The following is a 22,561-nucleotide window of genomic DNA, read 5'->3' as shown; positions in this document are numbered from 1 at the left end:
GTATACTGTAAAAGAACTCTCCTCTCCGGGCTGCTGGGTAAGCTGGCACATTTTCTATCACTGGAGTTGATTCTCTCTCTGAGCCTTTCTCTACTCCATTCTTCCCCACTACCTCCATTCCTGTAACCTGACCGCTCAGGACTGCTATGTGTGGAGCTAGGCCCGGATCGTGTTTCCCTGAAATCTGATCGACGAGACTTCTTTTCTGGAGACGAAAGCTCATCGTTAAGCTTTTCTGTTTTGTCACGGAAAAATTGAGACACTTCACTGAGTTTTTCCTCTGCCTCTTTCACAGTCCTGTCAACTCTGTCTTCATACATGATTTGCTCTCTGTTTTTATGTTCTGTGTCATCTGACACTCGCATCCAAACAGAGTGCTTTGGGCTACCAGGCTCAGAAGAATACTGCAAAAGTGTCAGTTTGTCAAAGTTGTCCTCAACATTAGCCATTCTACCCGATTTGTCAAACACATTTCTCGATGACCTGAAGACATATTCTGTTCTTGGACTACTCGGTCGACCCTCTGAATTATTGGTACGATCTGGTGAGTGAAAGTGAGACCTATCTCTGAGGTATTCCTCTGTGTCAGAATGAGATTTGTCAAGTTTCTCAGAGAGGAGCATTTTTTCTGCAAAGTTATAGGACCCTCCTCTAAGCTCTGAAGACTCATCCTCATTGTACTCTACTGACTGCTGGCTAAGTAGCCTCAAGGTTTTGTAGGAGTCATCTGCGATGAGCTGTGCTGAACTAGGGCGGCTGTCTTCCTCCTGCGACATTGGTGTGTTTACTCTTGAGGAATCAAAATAGGCTGGATTTGATTCCTCAACCTCATCTTGCTGCCTGTTTCCAGAATAGAAGTGCATTTCTTTCTCTGGGTGGTTCTTAGTCTCTCTGATGAAGACCTCAGTGGGTTCAGTTTTATGGTTGCCTTTCTCGATGTGAACTTCAATAATTCTTTCAACCTTGGGTTTAGAGTTAATGCCCTCCAATACTCTATGTGAAGCCTCCTCATTACCAGCTTTATGCTCAAAAAGTCCAGCAATTTCTCTAGAGGGGTCCCTACCTGACTGGAATGCTTTCATGATTTCATGAACAGACATAGTCTCCTCACATCTCTCTGATGGTACCTCTTTGCCTGGAGGTTTATGGTATACCATCCTGGTTGTGGTTGTGATATGAGTTTCCTCTTTCACTCGCATTCCTTTCCCCATTGGATCCTCCTCCGGGCTGATTTTCAATGTATAGGCCTTGCTCTGATCTGGCGATGATGCGTTTTTATTTGAATGCCCTTTGGCTTCAGAATCAATGTACCTGACATTATGGGGATCATCCATTGCAGATGAATTATTATCTTCTGGGGACTCATAACTCCTGATTACATGAACAACCTCAGTTCTAGTTTCTGTGATAACTGGAGGAATGGGAATGTCCTGAAAAAGGGCTTTAGGGCCCATTCCCTCTGCACTTGGAGGTGCTGAGGGAGTTCTTTCACTCCTTGTCTCAAAGCCGCTGTCTGAGAGTGGACTTTTGTCTTGTTCATGTAACATATCTTCAGGAGATTCCAGAATTGTGTCAGCTCCAAATAGCACATCTGCAAGCTTGCTGAGCTCTTTGTCTGAAGCAGAGGAGCGCATATTTGATGGAGGCATTTTCAGTTTGTGCTCCTGAACCGCCATGGCAGGTTTCAGGACACGTTTCTGCTTCTCCTCGCCTTCCCTCTTTCTCTCATCTCCTTTACGCTTTGATTCTGGTGTTTTTGAGAAAGAATTGCCGCCAACATCATGAGCTAGGTAGTCAACCACTTTTGCTAGATTGAAATCCCTGTCTACTACAGTCTTTGTTTTGATTTGAGGTACTACAGTCTCATATCTCGGGGGATAGCTCCAGTTGCTTGCCGGTTGCTCAACAGGTACCTTTGCATATTGCATCTCATCCAAGGATGTCCTTGGCCTACCATCTTTGACTGTATCTTTTGTCAAGATCTCACTAACTTTGACCAAATCTTCCTTTACTTTCTCTACTATCCTATATGGCTCCTCATCCTCTACCTTAGCCGCCTTTGGAGAATTTGTTTGAAATCCTTTACTTGCTTTGGAAGTAGGCTCTGTTTGCAAGATGGCTGACATCCGTATCAAATCCTCTTTCATTTCAGCTACATCCTTCAGAATCTCTTGGCTAGAAGATAGTGCTGACGAGGCTGTTGACTTGAGGGCGGCTGGTGGTATACCAAGAGAGGACTTTGCAGGTGAAAGAGTTTTGGTGAAGGTTGACTGCGCTTGAGCGTTACTCCCCTCAGCAGAGCCTGCTTTACGAGGCGAGAGTAGGGCGGCGGCTGACCTTGAAACCTCAGGGAGCTTCTTAAACTGGGGCTCCGGCAGCACGTTTATGACTGAATATACTGGCACAGTCATGGTGCTGGATGTTACAGCATTGGTCGAGGTAGGAGGGGATCTTAGCGAAGCATACAGGGAACTTGAGGACCGAATTGACTGATATGAGGACGATGCAGAGGAGGACATGGACTTCAATGTACCATAGCCGGCCGAGCAAGAGTTAAATGTCTTTTCAACCTCATCAAAGGCTGCATTGACGCTTGTTGTTGCAGCATTGGTTGTTGCTTGTATCCTCTCCTGAAGACTGCTGGCGAGATGAGAGGTAGGGGATGAGGAACGATAATGGTGATTAGGGGACACTGTTCCGTTGATCAAAGATGCTGCACTAGGAGGGTTATTATTTTTAAGTGGTGAGGAGAGACAGGAGAACATGCTTCGTGAAGGAGCTGATGGATCTGCGGGGGACCGACCAGAGGAAAGTCCAGGAACTGTTTTAATAGGAGACGAGGATGATACTGAGACACCAGAGCCCATCACAGAATTGTACGGCAGGGACGGACTGTACATGTTATAGGAGGACTTTGGAGAGCCTGGTGGTGTCATAGCTACGCATGACCTATCCATAGGAGAACTTCCTCCTCCAGTGGTTATGGGGGAGGTCCTTGCAGACATTGCTGCCAATCCTTTCACAGATACAGGGTCTGGGGCACTTTTTCCTGGGGAGGCCAGTAGATTCGAGGAGACTGGTACTTGGTATTGGGTCTGTTGCACAACAGTCTTTATTGGAGAAGAAATTGTTCTATAGGAACGAATGGGGGAGGCCATGTCACTAGCTGATTTGACAGAAGAGGCTGGTGATCCAGGGATGTTTGTCTTGATGGGGGAGGCAGAGGTGATGGACCAGACAGATTTCAGTGGTGAGGCATTGGGCGTGTTGGAAGATGAACTGGAGAGGGAGCCAAACCCAGTCTTGGCTTGGTTAGGGACGGCGACAGGAACAGCCGACCACGCCTGATAAGATCTCGTTGAAAAGACAGGTTTGTAAGGGTAGCTAGAAGGCTGTGTTCTCGGCGTGCTTCGATCAGTTGTTTCTTGAACAAATAAGTTAAATCAAAAGTAACAAAAATTGTAACGTAAAATTTAACGAAAAGTAATTTGAAATAAAACATAAAAACCAGAAAGAGAAAGTTGAGTAAGTCAGTAACAGAATTGATTGAATAAAGTAGCAGAATAGCTTTAGCTGTTTGTGAATTAATATCAACAAATGGTAGTCTGAGATAAAAGATAAAGTATAGTAAGATAAAGTCTATTAAACAATGAGCATCTAAAATCAGTGATACATGACAGAAGACTGGATTAACAATGGTGTATGTGCAGCAACAGAAATGCTTGACATGAAGGTGGAGAGAATGACATGATCACCAAAATAATGACACAAATATTCCAATGAACTTCGATGTAATCGTACTTGCCTATTTGCCATAGTGCCTTTTACTGTACAATTTTGCTCAGAAACGATTGTGTCAACTCTAGTATTATATGCCAGAAATGACCCCACAAGTGTAAACTCGCTGATAAAGGCAAACTTCACGTTATTTGCTTGGTCATAAATTCTAATATTAGGTTGCACTTTACAAGGAAGGTACATTTAGCCATATCTTATAAAGTTTTAAACTCACATGAAATGGGTTTTCAATCAATATTTGTAAAATCTGGCCCCTTAGCCAACTAATTGTTTGAATCAATAAGGGTTGTAAAAACTTCTGTAAAATGCAAACAATAAATAAAACAACAACTTGTGTACCTTCTTAATTATACAATAAACAAAAATTGTGATATCATATCCCATGGGCATAACCTTTTGAAATAGCATATGTGAAATAGCATTTCACAATAGGATATAAAGGGGTTGGGTAAGATAACCGTAAAGTGCAACCCAGTAGCACAACAACTTCAAATAATCATGAAGCCATCCGTGAAATGGCCACTAAAAGAATGAAAATACACCCCAAAAGGTTTTTTATTTAACATGAGTTGAAAACATGGTTGTTGTATTTTTCAAATGATGAATGAACAAATGGATGTTCCCCAAAAAAGAACAGCAACAATTCAGCCACAATAGAGACAGTTGGACAAAATGAAGGGTTGGGCAAAGGAAAACACAGAGTTGACCATGCAAATGGGTCAATGGATGGCGTCTCACAATGAGAGAGGTGACCGGGATGGGATGGGTGATTGTCTATTATGCTCTGTCAGTTTAATATATATATATGTGAATATATATCTAATTCATACAGCACATCAAGGGATCATCTGCCACTAAATTTGAATTATGCTAAATCAATATTCAGTATCAGTTGAAGATTTTAATGGAACTCACTCGCTGCAGGGTCGGTCAGATAGCTGTATCGCTTACGCAAAGCTAAGGAGGCAAAGGAATGACGTCGGTCTGGCTTTTCAGTCTGCAACAAACAAAAAAGAACAAAAGATGTATGTCTTCTTTACAAATCTTAAATCCAAATTTTCTTGTTTTAATTATTTATATATGTTGTATTTTGGTATATATATCTTTAGTTGAAATGCTAATGTTGAACCATGTTGGGGTTTTGGTCGGTTGCTTGCATTCCCCATGCTGTTAGTATTAGCACAAGGGAGGGTACCGCGAGACACATAACTCTATGATCCCCTGAACACGACTAAAGGACCATCTCTGCTTCCCCGAAAGCGGGGGGCACATTGCAACGACACTAGAGCTAAAGGTATTTATTTTTTATGCTATGGTATACTTGCGCTTGAACAAGTTCATCCTTGCAGAGTGAGTGTCCGAGTATGTTAAAAAAATGTCAGGTTTAAATGATGATGCTTAGCTTAGTATATTGTCCTTTCTATTGATCTGATGGGAGGACTGGTCGGAACTATGAGTTTCATTATATAGCTGTAAAAGAGGTACGCTGGAGAGGAGGGAACCTATCCACCTGTGATTCTCCGTTTGGAAGATGATCAATGGAAATGGTGATTCAAAATAAAATATATCTGTTACCTTTCAATAAAAAAGTCAATCTGGAGTTCTGACCATGCAATTAAGGGGCAGCTAAACGCATGCTCGGTAAATGCTTCAAAAAGTAGAAAACTAGGAATATGAAGCTGTCAAAAAGGTAAAAAAATCTTCCTGTAGGTCAGTAGATAGTATGGAGACATGGTGAATTTCTGCTTCACACGATATGGAAAGGGAGATAAAAATGAAACCAAAATATAAGCTGAGTTGATGTAAAAATAGTCGATCTTCATAATAGGTATGTGGACGATAACAATTTATTGAATAGAAATCAAATAAAAAAAGGGATTTAATAATTGCCACGTCCACCCATGCAGCGAATGAACGAGGTAACTTTCCAGCAGCGGCTCAGCTGTGTGCAAAAAACATCTGCTGCAGAAGCCTCGACTCAAGAGTCGGCACATAGAGAACAGTGTCGCGCCACACACATTATTCATCACTGAAGCCAATAGGAAGCATAATAAGCATGACAGAGAGGGAGCAGTTTGTGTACGATGATGAAGAATCAATTTACCTCATCATCGGGATCAGACTCCATATCCTGTGGGGAGGGTGGGGAGTTCCCAAGATGCATTGCAGGAGAGGAGAGAGATGACAGAATGGAGAGCAGGGGTGGTTACAGTGAAGCGTGGAGGGGGGGGATGGGTAAAACAAATTCAGGGGATTAAAATGGAGCAGCAGAAGAGGCAAAAAATCTGGGAAAATAACTATGAGATTAATCAGTCGGTTGACAAGCAAAGAAACCACAGAGCAACGTAATGTCAGAGCAAAACAACGAAAGCGACAGCGACGGAGTCACATCAATTCTCGTGATCGATCAACACACACCACAATGAAAACAATAAAAACAAACCAACAAACAAACACGAGGTGCAGTTCTGACATGGCTATTAGCATGTGCGGCTAGCTGTGTGTATACGTTGTGGGGTCTTGTGACTGGCACAGGGCTTAAAGACAGATAAAAGACACGAGCAGCAGGCCGGCATGTTCTAGAAACCAAATGAAGTTCACCCTGCCTCGCTTGGCACAGTGGCTCACAATGCCTGCTCTCATTTTGGCGTTCATTTACATGAAGATGACATGATTATGGCTGTGATCGGGAGTCATTCAAATGACTGCGGCCTTACCTTTCTGTGGGTTGGCAGTGTGATATTCAAATTGCATATGGAAGTCTGGGGAACACCCTTGGTGCTCTTGGGCTCGTTCAGGAACGACAGCCGGCCACACGGCTCCTGGCCGATGTCTCTGATCTGTGGGTTTGAACAAGCAGAGCACGTCGTCAGCCCTTTCCTGGATCCTGAAGCGTCCGAATAAACGCATGAATGATCCGTGGTCTCGGGATATTGAATGAGGTGCAGGCAAGGGCGCGCCCCTGATGATGTTTGGGTCAGTGTGTGTGGAGGACAAAAGGTTCTCTTGTGTAATTAAATCAATGGAAGGAGTCTTTTTTTTTTAGGACAGGCTACGCTTTATCTGGTTTAAAAACTGAATGCACACCAATGATATGATTACAACTCCTTGAGCCAGGGGTGAGGGAGATGGGATAACAAGAGCATCGGTAGAGCCGTACCTTAACGTTGAAGGGAAGTCGGTTCTCCTTGAAAGAGTAGAAGTTGAAGACCAACTGATGCCCACTCTTGGTCAACGGAGAGAGGTTGCCATAGCAATCGGCAAAGATGGGCTTGCCCTCTAGAACCTACGGAGGGGTAACAACTCGCTGAGTATAGGAGATTATACAAGAGGAAGAATGTCACCGATAATTATCTTACCCTTTTGACGTCAAGTGTAGAATAAAACACTCTGTCCCTATGTCACATATTACAAGCAGTTTGCAGTATTCCTATCATATTATTGAATACCAACTGTAATATCGTTGATGATAATATATAATATCATTTATTGTTTCTCAAATACGCATCTTAGATCTTAATTGTATTTTCTTAATTATTATTATTCCTTACATGCTGCATAATCGAGCATGCGCAAAAATCGCTCAATTCGTGGCTATTCATGACTCCTATTTGTTGTTGTTGTTGTTGTACTTGTATAAACTGGATACTTGAAACTAAAGTCCAGAAACTAAAAGCGCAAACCTCGATGTCCTTGCTCCGGGCCACTTCCTCAAAGTTCTCCTGCTGCTCCAGGGTCTTGTCCACCTTGTCGTCCGTCATGCAGAAGCAGCGCAGCCGCGACTCCACGGGGTCGTTCATCTTGGCGAACACCACAAACTTGGCCAGGTACGGCACGCAGATCAGCTCCCGGTATAACTGAGACGCTAAGCCCACCGTCTCAGGAATCTGGTGACAGTCTGCGAGCCAGAACCTGTAGAGAAGAGCCAGGCGGGGGAGAGAGGAGGAGGAGGGGAGAGGGGAGAGGGGAGAGGAGAGAGAGGAGAGAGGAGAGAGGAGAGAGGAGGGGAAGGAGGATGAGGGGAGAGGGGAGAGGAGAGAGAGGAGACAGAGGAGGGGAAGGAGGATGAGGGGAGAGGGGAGAGGAGAGAGAGGAGGGGAAGGAGGATGAGGGGAGAGGGGAGAGGGGTGAGGAGAGAGAGGAGAGAGGAGGGGAAGGAGGAGGAGGGGAGGGGAGAGATGAGAGAGAGGCGAGAGGAGGGGAAGGAGGATGAGGGGAGGGGAGAGATGAGAGAGAGGCGAGAGGAGGGGAAGGAGGATGAGGGGAGAGGGGAGAGGAGGGAGAGGAGAGAGGAGGGGAAGGAGGATGAGGGGAGAGGGGAGAGGAGAGAGGAGGGGAAGGAGGATGAGGGGAGAGGGGAGAGGGGAGAGAGGAGAGAGGAGGGGAAGGAGGATGAGGGGAGAGGGGAGAGGAGGGAGAGGAGAGAGGAGGGGAAGGAGGATGAGGGGAGAGGGGAGAGAGGAGAGAGGAGGGGGAGGAAGATGAGGGGAGAGGGGAGAGGAGAGAGAGGAGAGAGGAGGGGAAGGAGGATGAGGGGAGAGGACAGAGCGAGAAGAAGAGGGGGGGCGGAGAGGAAGGCATATGAGAGAGGAGAATAGAGTGATGAAGAGAGGAGAAAAGAGAAATTAGGGAAAAAAGGCAATGCAGGGACAAAATTGGATAGGTTTATTGTAAAACATACAGCTATAGTAGAGAAATTTGACTGAGACATAATTTGGTCAACATCAGACCATGAGAGCTAATTAAATACAAAACTAAAATGTTTATAGAATAATGCTGTGTTGAATGAAACTGTGCAGTGTCCAAAAGATGCAATACATTTTTTTCTTATCACTCCATGTACAGAGATTTAATCAAAATGCTTTTTTAAGCTTAATAAACTACCATAAAAATGCAGCTGTTTTAGCTGTTCACCGAGGCAGATGCCGGGTGTATTGTCATCTAATCTCCGGTCCCTGAGGGTCACTTAGCCTCAACAGGCTGTGGCCCCCCCCAGAAGGACTAGGAGTGAGGCTTTGTTTGCGCACCACGATATGACTCAGTCTCGCTTCCTGTCGGTCGCCAATGATGTCAGATGTCAAGTGCTGCACTTGGCATGTGTGTCAGCCCTCCGCAGAAGGATCGGAGGCTGTGACTCAGTGTCCATTTGCGACTTAAAGTGCGAGTGTTGTGTTTCTTTCTGTCTTTCTTAATGTCAGTCCATGACGGTCATTCCATTGTGTCGTAGCATTTGGGGACGGAGGTATGAGGAGGCCCGTGAAGCCCCCTGAGACCCGGAGATCAGGGGCACGGTAATGGGCTTGTTTCTCTCACCTGGCCGACACGTTCGTGGTGAAGGAGACACAGTCGGTGACGAAGGACAGCGGCGTCGTGCCGGTGATGTCCTCCCATTGGGCAGGGGACGTCCCTCCTACACACAACAACAACACACATCACCATGAGAGAGAGACACAGAGACAGAGAGAGAGAGAGAGAGAGAGAGAGAGAGAGAGAGAGAGAGAGAGAGAGAGAGAGAGAGAGAGAGAGAGAGAGAGAGAGAGAGAGAGAGAGAGAGAGAGACACAGAGACAGAGAGAGAGAGACAGAGAGAGAGAGAGAGAGAAAGAGAGAGAGAGAAAGAGAGAGAGAGCCCGAGAGAGGAAGAGGGAGACAGAGGTGTTACCCAGGGATTTTGCCCTTATCCTGCTTCTTCAGCTTATACAGGACAGTGACTGCGCACATTGCGAAGCAGGGTGCCTCGGGTGTCCTTGGCTGCTTGAGGCGTAAGCAAACACTACCGTCCAAACCGCAAAGACAGCAGCTCTGCTAAAGCGCACTCATCTCATTTTCCCAAGGCAGTGCCTGTTCTAACCAGAGGTGGCGCTATCCCTTAATGGAACGACATGAAAAACAGAATTCTCTGTACAGAAATAATGCTCACAGTGCGTCTTTATATATGCTTATGCTGTGTCGTAAAAATGTCTAGTTGATACTGTATGAATCTTTTAGTTCTGCCATATGTTCTTCTTACGTACGCACTGCATTGAAATGTTCTAGGAGTCCTTCTAGGTTATATCTGAAGTGTTCTTTCTTTTTATGCACGTCCCTGCACATTCTTTTCACCCTGTTTTCTATACTTGGCTCAGTTGTTCCCCGTCAATATTCTGTGCATTTTCTGTGAGTGGCCCAGCACTTTGAGCTGAATGGGAGCGTATGAAAGGTACAACACACAAATAAACATTAATAGGATCATTATGCAGATGGCCGCCTGCCTGTGATGCTGCAGAGCAGGCGCAGGCAGCGCGCGGCGTCGCCCCGGTGACCGGTGGGGTGGCCCTCCGCCGGCCGCGGGGGCACCGGGATCGTCATGGTGATGGGCTTGTGGAACTTCCTTCTCCTGGGCTCCACGGTGACGATGGGGCTGAAGGTGGCCCTGTTCCCGAGGATGGCCCTCACCATGTCGTCTGGCACCGGCTGGGCCTGGAGTGGGGACACGGCAGGGGGCAGGGGGAGGAACGTAAGGTACATACGGACTCATCTCAGAGGATGACCCAACCCTAAGGTGGTGTGTTGGGATACATCGTAGTACCATGGATCGAATCCTGGTCCAAATCTCGACTGAAATACGCTAAATACGCAGAAGCCCCGCCCTTAAATAAAACAAAGTTCTCCCAGTAGGTCCAATAGGGGGATTGATCCGTCTTCTAGTCGAGCCATCCCAGTGACACAAGCCACGCCGAAACATCACATCAGAAACACCCATGTGGGCATAATTTGCAAGGCCAAATCAAATATTTAGCTTGATGAAACCGGGCCATGCCTTGATAAATAATAGAGCGGTGGTTGCCATCCGGAGTGGGCGAAGTCGAGAATAGAGGTGACGATTTCAAACCCGAGGATGCGTGCGGATGAGTGGCGTGTGTGAGTGTGTGCGTGTGTGAGTGCAAGTGTTTTGGGTGTATGTGTGTGTGTATACCTGCAGGCCCACGCGGATCTTCTTGGTGAGCGCCCCCTGGGGGAAGGAGGCCTGGACCATGGGCACGGTGGAGCTGAGCAGCGTGCCTCCGTCGGGGCCCATGTGGTTGGACTCCTGCTTGATCCGGGACACCACCGCAAAGTACTGCGGGAAGTCCATGGTGACGATGCGGCAGATGCGCTTCTTCTCCAGCTCGATGGGGCTGTCCAGCTCTGGGGACGACACGACGACCATGTGGGGGTATAGGTTTAGCAAAACGGCTGATAGTATTCAAATGAGTTTACTCCAACAAGTAATTAATAGGATTGCTTTTTATAGAGACGTCACAGCAGAACATTGGCCATTCAGAGTATAATTACACATTTCTAACAATGTCCTTGTTCCTGGCAGCGGCACAGACATTTGGCACAGACCAGCTAGGCCCATCCATAATTTGCTAAACATCTTTTAAATCGTTCTATTCATTAAAAAATGCCAAAATATCCCTTATGGTTTCTATGTACTGTATAACATTGCTTCATGCATTTCCCACATGGTGCGCAACACACTTGAAAAGCCAAACACTGCAGATGCACAACAAGTATTAATTTCACTCATCAAATAACATTAGCTTTAATGAGACTCCGAAGTAGCTAGCCGTAACCTGGCTAGATCTAAGATTGGTTACTGGTTGCTATGGGTTACCAACAGAGCTTTCTCCAGTTACCTTCGTCCATGCCGTTGAGCAGCTCCAGGAGGTCTTCCGTCCGTGCGTCCGACTGGTGCTCCTTCCACGTGTCCCCGTTGTCACTCCGCAACACGATGAGCTCCCTCTCCTTACCGCGCATGGAGCCGAAGTGAGGGATCTCCACGATCACAGGGCTGTGACCAGGTATCATACAATACGTTTAGTAAAGGGTTAGGGTTAACAAAAGAAAAAATCTCACTTAACTATACGTTCTATTCACACCCTCCTCACATATAAAAAAACTACTACTATGACTGACTTGAATATCTCGCACCGTGGTCGTCGCGTAACCATAACCGGTACGGTCTACAAGCGAAGCTCCAGCTTAAGAGATCTTCTGCTGTGTGTTTGGGGGCCACCTACGCATTGAGTCCAAATATCTTCCAACCGCCCCCTCCTCTAACTGCTCCAACATCAAACTCCAACTGTAACCACTAGCAGTAGTAGTAGCAGTAGTAGTAGTAATAGTAGTAGTAGTAGTAGCAGTAGTAAGACAGCAAATATAGCTAGATCGATAATTACATTGAATGATGGATGGACATTATTCTCAATCTCCACAAAGCGTACTCTTGTCCCCTTCCTCAGAGATCAAACCAAATGGTTTTTCAAAGCAACAGAGTAGTAGTTAGGGTCGGCTTAGCTCAGGAGGTAGAGCAGTTGTCTTGTAACTGAATTGGTTGCTAGTTCGATCCCCAGCTCCTCCTAGATGAGTGTTGTCCCTGAGCAAGACACTTAACACTTAACCCTAACTGCTCCTGACGAGCTGGCTGTCGCCCTGCATGGTTGACTCTGCCGTCGGTGTGTCAATGTTTGTATTAACCGATGTAAGTCGCTTTGGATAAAAGCGTCTGCTAAATGCCCTAATTGTAATTGTAGTTAAAAGGTGTGCATGTGTGTGTGTGCGGGGGTTCCTACCCTAGGAACTGGGCCCCGGCCGGGCCCACCTCCACCAGCCTGCTGACCAGGCCCTCTCCCTCCACCATGGGCGGGGGGTAGGCCAGCTTGTGCCTCTTGGCCAGGCGGCAGGTGATGCGCGTGGGTGCCGTGCACTTCCTGGGAGGGATGATGATGCGCATTCCGTTGTGGCGGCTGCCCCGCATGGAGCCGCCGCGGGCGTCCACCATGAAGCTGACCAGGAACCTGCAGCGGGCCCCCCATCACACACACACACACACACACACACACACACACACACACACACACACACACACACACACAGACAGACAAGAACCACAGTGGTGTTAGCGTGGATACGGACCGACAACCCCGGGGGGGATGAACAGGAGGAGAATAAGAAAAAAGACGAAAGCTACACCACGAGGACACACGGTGGGGAGGTGATGGTGAGGTCCATGCTGTGATCACTGTACCCCAAAACCCCAACACCAAGAGAGAGACATTTTATGATGACCACGACACAGAGGTCTGAGGGAGACCGTGTGGATGATGAGAAATGAGACTTGAGACTAGGAAGGGTCGAGGTGTGAAAGCTGGCAGTTTACAGATTCATGTGGATTTTGAAACCAAAACCACAGGCGATTGAAGCTGTCGCTGGCTACTTTGAGTGCAAAATTTGTGATAGCTGCCAAAGTTTCAGGCCCCCCACACCCTCCACTCTAAAGGAGGCTTCAGTGATCAAATAAATTAAATAATTTCATCATCAGTTTTTACCTAGCCTAGGGACATGACTTTTAAATGAAGCAGGGTGAAGTTATTATGTGCTTTGCCGTTCTATTAATTTTGTGACAGGCAGAAAAATGACAGGGAACGTCAGGATTTGCTATTGCTTATTACTGAAGAAGGAATAATGAATTGTGATGCCTTATTAAGCCAAACGGTGGACCGCAAATGTGATATGTTTCAATGTGAATGTCAGCTGTTATATGTTTTAATAATGTAACAAACGCTTCCGAATAGAAGGGCTGTTAATGAGGAGATGAAGTCAGCATTCCTAGTGTGGTGTCTATCAGATATTGGACCTATTAATCAATATTATTTTCTTTCTTATTAGTTGATTATCAATCTCCCCTAACAAAAGACCATTTCTGTTATGGGATTGGCATTTTATTAAAACAAAACACTGCGTCCGTCCAGTGGGCAGCTTTTCATTTTAATGCGCGTTCGGAGAGAGGGAGGAAAGAAAAGAGGATGGCACGATAGATGAGAGAGGAACATCCGAAGACATCTTGACACACTTCTACCGGCTAGTCTGTATGCAGATGAGAAACCATACCAACACACACAAGACGCCACGGACACAGACTGCACGGCGCGGGAGAACGGAAGAGAACATGACCGAGAGAGTGTCTTTAGAAAAGAAGAAAATAAATAGAAAATAATATCAAAATCAAATCAAACAAGAGGAAGAGAAGAGTGATCGGGGAAGTGAGTGACATCGCTATGGCGTCCCGGTCGGGGGGGTGGAAGGGGTAGGGTAGGGGAGGGGGTAGGGGGTCGGGGGAGGTAACCAGCGAGCTCATTCATCACCTGGAGTCATACTGGGGGAGCGGGGAGGACAAGCTGTGAAATATAAAAAGACACGGAGACAACGGCAGAGGGCAGAAGACCGAGGAAAACACGTTTAGTATCAGGGGTTCAACAACACGTCACAGGTTCTGCTGGGGTTAGGTTGCTACCTCATCAATGAGTTCATTAGACACTGAGAGGGGCACAGCCTGAAAGGTTACGTGAGAGAGTCAGGGTGGATAAAATGTAATATTAAAGAGAACAAAAGATGAGACATTGACTAAACATTGAATAAATAAACAGTAGACATTGGGGTGCCCACATGAGGCTTTGGGTCGACTTTGAAAAAGGAGCCTTTAACGTCATTTCAACATAAATACCATCCATTTAGACTGCGGGCGCCTGCTTGTGGACGTGTGCTATACCATCAAAAGGAGAAAACATAATCACTTGTTCCCCCTGGGTAACTAGATCATCACAGCGGAGCCTGGCGATGAGACAGAGAGAGAGAGAGAGAGAGAGAGAGAGAGAGAGAGAGAGAGAGAGAGAGAGAGAGAGAGAGTGGACAGGCTCTCTGTTCTACGTCTAAGGGCCGGTGTTATGAAAGTGGACATCGCCTAAGTGAACGTCTGACATCATGTGTTATCGTTAGGCGTCGCGGTGCCATGCCACACCACTTCGGGGTTGTGAGCTTGTGCAAACACCTCCCTCTCATGCGGAGCGTTAACACTGAATTGTTTTAGGTAGATCAGTAATATCGGCATGGTAATGCCGAACCATAATCTGCTTCTCGTGGCATCATGGCATTGTAAAAGATACAGGATGTGCTGTGCATGTCAAAGCCATTGTATTTATGTGTAGTCCACATCGCTGACGGGGTGAGTGTTGCATGCGGTACTTACCCAGAGTGGATGGGGCTGGACACGGTGTTGTGTTGGCTGTGGTCCATGGTATCTGGGGTCCAGCTGTACCGACGCATGCACTCTGTGCTGTAGTCCCTGGTCACGGCCAAATGCTGGGGGAGAAAAAGGGCATCATCGGCCAATCAAAAGAGGAGTACAGTAACGAGGGGGAGGGAACAGAGTGTAGAGAGGGGGTGAGCGGAGACGATTGACAGGTTGGACCTCTGATGTTAGCGAGGGAAAGGAGAGGTGGAGGAGATTTAGAGGAGGGGCTGGAAGAAGAGAGAAGGGAGGACAGCAGGTGAATTAAAAGAGAAAGTAGTCCAGCAGCGAGATGAAGACAGAATGTACACGAAGAAGGTGCAAGAAGGTGGGGAAATAGTTGAGAGATAGGACAGACATGAAGAGAGATTTTGTTACAGCACTACAACAGTTACAGTATTATAGCAAATATAATGACGTATGAACCAGAGAGCTGATAACATGAAAGTTCATTTACATAAACATTCCCAATGACTTATGGAAACAAGACTTTGATGCTTCGATAAAACATGCAAATGTTAAAAAAAATGAGGACAGAGCTTTCTCCTAGCCAAAAGCAAGAGAGTCCTATTTTGGACATTCAGGTGGCGATGAATTCATGGGAAACTCAAGCACACTTTCACTGACAAAAGAACAATGACGAGCTGGACCAAAAAACGAAAAATGAACTGAAGAGTAGGACCACACACAAGTCAGTGAATAATCAGGTGAAGTGGTATGAGTATGAGGAGGCGCACCGACCACACAGTATACCTTATTTAGAGGGTCAACCAAGTAGGAAATCTCTTTACAGCCGCTCTGAAGCTTAGGAGGGGAAGAGAGGGAGTTGAGAATGTTGTCCACTAATGTTGTTCCAGATCAAGAAGGTTTCATGGCAGTAGCGAAGCTAGGCCTCTTTTGGGTGGGCTCAAGCCCACCCAAAACTTGCCTTAGCCCACCCTATCGTTTCGTCCTCAAATCTCATATTCAACCTCTTTTTTTTTACACAAGTAATGAGAGAATGGATGTTGTACACTAATGAAGAGGCTCAAATGGGCTAGTGAAATCGAGCGCAACCTTCCTGCAGGAATCTCTAACCTCTGATTTGTTGGTGGAAGTCTCCTGTTTGACAAAACCAAAAATGCAGCACGAGCGCACCTAACATAGTTCCTGCCGTTTTGTCTGTCAAAAAGGCTAGCTAGTCTTTATCAGAAAATCCACGATGTCCAGCTATGTAATAACATGACCAGGTAATAATAATATTCATTTTAAAACCTTGACATAATCTGTCAGATGTATTAAATGAAAGTTGATCACAAGGCGATTCTATCTATGCCTCCTCTTGAATTGCTTCTTGGTTTAGTCGGCAGAGGCTTGTAATGCTGCGTAGCATGATAAGCATGATAAGGTGCAAGGAGCAGAAAAAGTTGACATGGGTGCTAATTTTCAGTTAAAAAAAAATGCTGGCATTATTTTATCAGCTGAGGGCGCATTCATTGTCATAACAACTGAGTTAATCAACAAGTACCACATGTTCTAATACTATGAGACTCATGAAAACTACCTCAGCTGATAAAAGGAGTTGGGGGGGGCGCGAGCAGTAGACGGGACTCAGTGTCAGATTTTTTATTTATTTAAATAAGTTACTTATTTTATTTTAAATAAACATAATACCAAGGGTCAGAAGTTTTACAAGAATTTTGACCTTACTGAGTCATGACAGAGGGACTTGGTGTCTTTATTGATGCTTGAAAGATGAACACATATTCTTTTTTTTGAAAGGGAATAAGCTGATGAAGCTGACAAGTGACCAATGTTTACTGTTTAAAAATATTTTTAATTAAATGCAAACCCCAGTGAATCATTTGCTCTTGTTTCTCTGTTTTGAGATTCACACAGACTTAGCCGTCTTGTTTAATGTTACAAATTCAGTTAATAAACTGAAGTTGGAAATAGTTTTAAGTTGTTGCAGATTCTATCTCCGCTAATTTTATTAATCTAAATAAATATTAGCAAGTTCTCAATAGTAGGCTATTTTAATTCAGGGAGGGCGCCTAGGGGGGGAATGACAGAAAATTATTGAGAATCACTGTTCTAGAACATGTTGTAGGCCTACTTGTTGATTAGCTCACGTTGGCAATGAAAACGCCCTCAGCTGATAAAATAATGCCAGCTTTTTGTTTTTTACTGAAAATTAGCACCCTTTTTTTTTTGCATCAGAACAACAAGATTATTTTGAATCAGAAGATTATACAAATGTATTGGTCCCTGAGAGTGAGACAACATAGTTTAGTGCTCCCGAAATAGTGGTATGTTAATCATAGTATTAGGCTAGTACATGTTGTACTTGTTGATTTTTTTGCATAAACATACATTAATAAAAATGTATGTTGATACAATTTATAAAATTGTATTTGTCCATGAAACTGAGGTGACATAATTTAGTGCTCCCGAAAAAGTGGTATATTTCTCATATTATTGATCTAGTACATGTTGTACCAATGTGTTTCATTAACTGTGTAAATAAAAAAAGGGAAAATATGGTCATTTTTGAGTGAAACTTACACAAAGGAAATTTTATATACCTCAAATTTGTTTGTACAGTTCACATCCATGGATTATTCCTTCATCCAAGCAGTCTTTTTTCCTTTCATCACTTTAGTGGTTCAGACCTGCATTTTTTAGCTGACACTGCCAACTATTGGCTTAGACATACAACAGCATAGTAATTAAGATAGATATAAATGTTGTGGAATAAAATAAATTTGGACAGGACTTTATTTACTTCATAGTCCCATGTGGCTTCCTGGGGTTCAGCCCCCCCAAAAGTCAGAACCTAGAATCGCTCCTGTTTCAAGGTATGCATTCATGAAGGAGAGAGACACATCTTATGTAGAATTAGTGGGACGGCATACAGCCAAATTCTTAATGTTAAAGCTAATTTTGTAACTTCAAGATAAGGTAACACTTTGTCAATCCCATGAGGGAGATGCTGTAACTTTAACCGAGAGCTAAATATGGTCTTGGGATAAGAAGCTAGGTCATTCATTGAAGGAACACAGTGTTTCTCCATACACCTCAACACACCCATTCAGAAGTCAAAACAATGTCCTTCTCTTGTCCTTATTTAGCCCCTAATAACAGAAATACGTGCCAAGGCCGTGGCCACTTGTAGTTGGAAAACTTTAAGGAATGTGTTCTTGAACTTGCAGGTTGAGTTACTAACAGTGCTAAGGGTCCGAGTGGTTAGACCCTGCTTTATATCATATCCTGGACCCTCCAGCTTTATAACAGGCTGCACACTCACACATAAACACACACACACATACACGTCACACACACATACACACACACACACACACACACACACACACAGACACACACACAACCACACACATAGAACCCCCCCCCCCCCCCCCCCCCGCCCCTCACCAACTCAAACACACAAGAAAACCCCAACACACACACAAACACACACAGAACTGGTCGTGGGTTTCCATGAGAAAGCAAGCAGGAGGTCCCCAAAAGCCCTCAGGCCTGAACAAACCCTCCGACTGTGTGAAGGCCATGCAATCTCTACCCTCCCGCAGCTCTCCGGAATGGACACCAAGCATGGCATCCACCGCATTTGCTGGCGCACGGAACACAATCCCATCAGTCCACAACGACTGTCATCCCATCCGAAGCCCTCACCGTTGCCCCTGGTAACCATTAATGATGGCAGTTGTGTGTAGCTAATGGCTGGTTTAAGCAGCCCCACCTGGTCCGACTCAGACTGATTGGACTCTGGGGCTGGGTGAGGCTGCACACCTGAAGCGTTGAACAATCAGTGTGCAAAGATTAAACCAGCCATCACCACACACTCAAGGAGCTCTCCTGCATGGCAGCATGGATCACCATCGTCATGTATCGAGTCTGCAAACCTTAAAATAAACCAGCGTTTCCAACGCTACCACCCTGCGTCCTTGTCTGGAGGAGCCCAGTAAAAGCCACCTAGTTGGAGTGCAGCAGTCACCTGCACCTGTAGGTACTGTGTAGCATGGACCTTGCTACACTGACCTTCAGGTACCGGCAGCCAGTAGGACATGGGGATGGGCGGCTAAGTCCCGGGAGGACCTGAGGCCGTGGAGGAAGGGAGAGGAGCTGTCTTACCGTGTCCTTAGTGGGGGCCAGGATCTCCTCGATCATCATGCTGTCCCGGGCGTAGGAGCTCCGGTTTAGAGTGTTGGACCTATCCGAACTGAAGGATCGGAGGCTACATGTTACCACGCGGCACCCAGCGCAGCGCGGGGAGGAAGGAGGAATGAAGGAAGGAAGGAAGGGAGAAGGAGGGGGAACGGGGGAGATGGGGCGACACAAAGCAGTGGAACAAAGAAAAAAAAAAAACACAACAGGGAAGGGTTACTACCTGCAACCTCCAGGGAACTAGTGTGTGCTGAGTGGACCGGGCAAGAACAGGGTCCGAGGGAAGAAGGAATGGCAGAGATGATGTGGAAGCCCACCACTGTAGAAGGAGTCGTGATGGGTGTATGCGTGCAAGGTTATTCAGAAACGGAAGTGAGAATGAGGATTTTCTTGCACTATGTGAGAGAGGCAGAGTTTGAGAAAAAGTTGTGGTTAATTTGTGCTAAGTATGGTAAATATGGAATGGTGCTTCGTATATGTAATTGAGAGTCTCTAATTTAGGAAGTATGGTATATCAAGGGATAGAGATGTCGTTGTATGTCAGTAATGTTTGTAATTCAATTATTTACGAATGGTACCGAAAGGATATTGGAATATTGTCAACAGCAACAAGGATGAGGCAAGCACCTTTTCCTAATCTTGCACCTTCAATTTTAGACTAAATATAGATCACATTTAGAGATGACTCACTCAAATTAGCAGCTGGCCCAGGTCTGGCTTTTAGCTAGATAGCAACGAAGAGCTACAAAGGTTTAGAATGCTAGCTTTTTGTTTATGCTGCAGTTTGCTTTATTGCTGTGTGATGACGTCTTCCTGTTTGCAGTGGCTCTCGCAGGCTGAGGGCACGGCTGTACAACGCTCTCCTGGATCTTCTTGTTTGTCTCTCTATTTTTTGTTGCAACTTCGGTAGTCTTTCCATGAGCGCAAAGGAATTGCAACGGTTCCCGTCATTGACTGCTAGTATGGTTTATTTCAAATGGCTGTGTTTGCGGGGTACACAGTTACATTCGCATGACTGTATTCCATGAGGTGTGTGTTTATGCAAAATTCAGCTACAGAATTCAGAACAGCGCGAGTGCAAAGAGCATACAGTGCACATTTGAGCATCCAATACTACAATATACTCTCGGGACTTTGCGCATGTTTATGCAAAACCATTACAATCTATGCCGCGAGTGCGCAAAGTCTAGTGACTGTACTATTGTGTGTATTGATATGTCAAAGGATGCAAGCTCATGTGTGTGTGTGTGTGTGTGTGTGTGTGTGTGTGTGTGTGTGTGTGTGTGTGTGTGTGTGTGTGTGTGTGTGTGTGTGTGTGTCATTTTTCTGCGTGTTGGCCAGTGTGTGCAGAGTGTGATCGGGCGAGCGAGAGGGAGAGAGCGCAGAGCTCAGCAGGTTCGAGTGGGCACGCTATTCAGACACAGAGAGAGAAGCCCTTTATTCAGCACAGCCTTTCCCACCCTGCCGACCAAGTTACCAGGCAACTCTGTATGGCCTGAATGGACCTGGAGCCATCCTCCCCCCCTCTTCCCCTCTCTCCCCCCTCCCCTCTCGCTCTCCTCATTCCTATTTTTGAGTTCCGGCAGGCCTTTTTTCCGAAGACCCAGTCCCCGTCGGTTCTCCTCACGGCCTGTTTTGAATGTCTGTCCCCCTTGCGGTCTTGCCATCTGACTTTACTTGGCACCGCTTCAGTCTTCCTCCCTCGTGCTCGACTCTATTCACTCCTACTGTTGACAAGTCACTTCATCGACTGAGAGGTGTTCATTGGCTGTTTAGCTCCTGTTCTGCCTGTTTGCACCTTCTTTCCTAACATGATGTGAAAGAGACTAAAGAGACTTTAGTGTTTTCTGGAATCCAAGGAACCGAGTGGGATGTTTATACTCTTTTTTTTTGTGGTTTGGTTCTGCTGGACTGTGTCTCTGCCGCTGCTGTGTGTCTGTGTGTGTGTGTGTGTGTGTGTGTGTGTGTGTGTGTGTGTGTGTGTGTGTGTGTGTGTGTGTGTGTGTGTGTGTGTGTGTGTGTGTGGGTGTGTGTGGGTGTGTGTCTGTGTGTCTGTGTGTGTATGTGTGTCTGACTGTCTAATGAGGAAGGGGGTGTCTGTCTTTTCTCAAAACGTCCCATGGTTTACGCGGGTGTTTTAGAAAGAGCCAGAACAAAATTCCAAGGCTGTTAAGTCTGTTCAGACTTCCGTCTCTGTACACTGGAGGTGTTTCTAACACCAAACGGTTAGGACATCTCTGGGGGGGATATATACTGTGTATATAGGTTATACTGAGACAAAAGGGGTTCATTACTGGCATTGTTGGATATCATAGGGAGTAAGCGCAAGTGATTGGGAATGGAATTGTTGTACTTGATCCCTGGAAGCTACGTGGCACGACAATTAAAACATTTAAAAACAAAACATGGGGGAAAATGCCATTGGACAAAACAACACACCAAGCCTTTCTGCTGCGATCCAAACAAACCATACAATAAATTCCACTTACTTCCAATCACAAAATAAACTTAACTAAAATTAAAATATAGCCACTTAGCTGTTGTTTTTTGCAAATATAATGACTCTTATTCGGGGACAGAGAAAACAGGATGAAAGAATGATTCACTAAAATGAACGATCCATGAAACGTGTAAAGACCACAAAACGACAAATTGACCGCACAACAAACACACAATGGAGGACAGTGGTTAATGAGGCTGGTGTGTACAGGTGACGGCATGTGATTGTTATGTTACAGGTTAGCTATCAGAAGGGACACTTTAAAGGGTCACACACACAGACAACGAATGTCGCCTACCACGACCACGACTACTGTTAAGAGTACTACACAGGACTACTGTACTGGTCTTACCTGATCCTAGGGCTAGGGGTGAGGTACGGACAGATTGCAAAGACAGGAAAACAAGGACAAAAAAAAGATTGGAAAAGAGGAACGTGAAAAGCAAAGAATTGTTGAGGACATTGAAGCATTGATGCTGTGGATCTCTCTTTTTTAAATATACATGTTACTGATGCTGTACGTTTGCATGGTCGCACTCCCGGACTAGACCTGTGTTTGTGTGTATGTGTGTGTATGGGGGACTGTGTGTGTGACTGTGTCTGTGTGTGTGTTTGAGACTGTGTGTGTTTGAGAGTGTGTGTGTGTGTGTGTGTGTGTGTGTGTGTGTGTGTGTGTGTGTGTGTGTGTGTGTGTGTGTGTGTGTGTGTGTGTGTGTGTGTGTGTGTGTGTGTGTGTGTGTGTGTGCGCGTGTGTGTGAGAGACTGCATTCATGCATCATTTTACATGCGTCTCTTTGGGTTCTGTGTCGTCCTGTATCTCAAAAGGCCTCGGTCCGAGAGCGAACCATGCAAAGCCGATGTGACAGACAGAAAAGGTAAGGTAAACGAAAGAGGGAAAAAATAGCCTTTGCTCAGCATCATACAGTCATACTTCAGCAGCAACATCAGAATCCACACTCCTGTGCAACATTAGTGCACCACCACATCAGTAGCTTTAAAGACCTATGT

At 45.6% G+C, this 22,561-nt stretch overlaps 1 protein-coding gene across 1 annotated transcript in view; it reads right to left on the bottom strand.

Annotated features, from left to right (window-relative positions):
- LOC130404842 (ankyrin-3-like) overlaps positions 1-22,561 on the bottom strand; it is a 77,908-nt gene that overhangs the window by 16,550 nt on the left and 38,797 nt on the right. The window contains exons 24-37 of the mRNA XM_056609777.1: positions 21,906-21,917; positions 19,021-19,108; positions 15,643-15,693; positions 14,848-14,960; positions 12,395-12,619; positions 11,459-11,613; positions 10,753-10,964; positions 10,049-10,256; positions 9,112-9,208; positions 7,482-7,710; positions 6,959-7,084; positions 6,516-6,638; positions 5,903-5,929; positions 4,714-4,795 (exon numbers count right to left, since the gene is read on the bottom strand). Of these exons, the coding sequence (XP_056465752.1) occupies positions 4,714-4,795; positions 5,903-5,929; positions 6,516-6,638; positions 6,959-7,084; positions 7,482-7,710; positions 9,112-9,208; positions 10,049-10,256; positions 10,753-10,964; positions 11,459-11,613; positions 12,395-12,619; positions 14,848-14,960; positions 15,643-15,693; positions 19,021-19,108; positions 21,906-21,917 (1,748 nt within the window). The remainder of the gene's footprint in view (positions 1-4,713; positions 4,796-5,902; positions 5,930-6,515; positions 6,639-6,958; positions 7,085-7,481; positions 7,711-9,111; positions 9,209-10,048; positions 10,257-10,752; positions 10,965-11,458; positions 11,614-12,394; positions 12,620-14,847; positions 14,961-15,642; positions 15,694-19,020; positions 19,109-21,905; positions 21,918-22,561) is intronic.

Source organism: Gadus chalcogrammus, chromosome 15, assembly GCF_026213295.1.
Source record: "Gadus chalcogrammus isolate NIFS_2021 chromosome 15, NIFS_Gcha_1.0, whole genome shotgun sequence".
Classification (NCBI taxonomy): domain Eukaryota; kingdom Metazoa; phylum Chordata; class Actinopteri; order Gadiformes; family Gadidae; genus Gadus; species Gadus chalcogrammus.
This window is presented reverse-complemented; position numbering and strand designations above follow the sequence as displayed.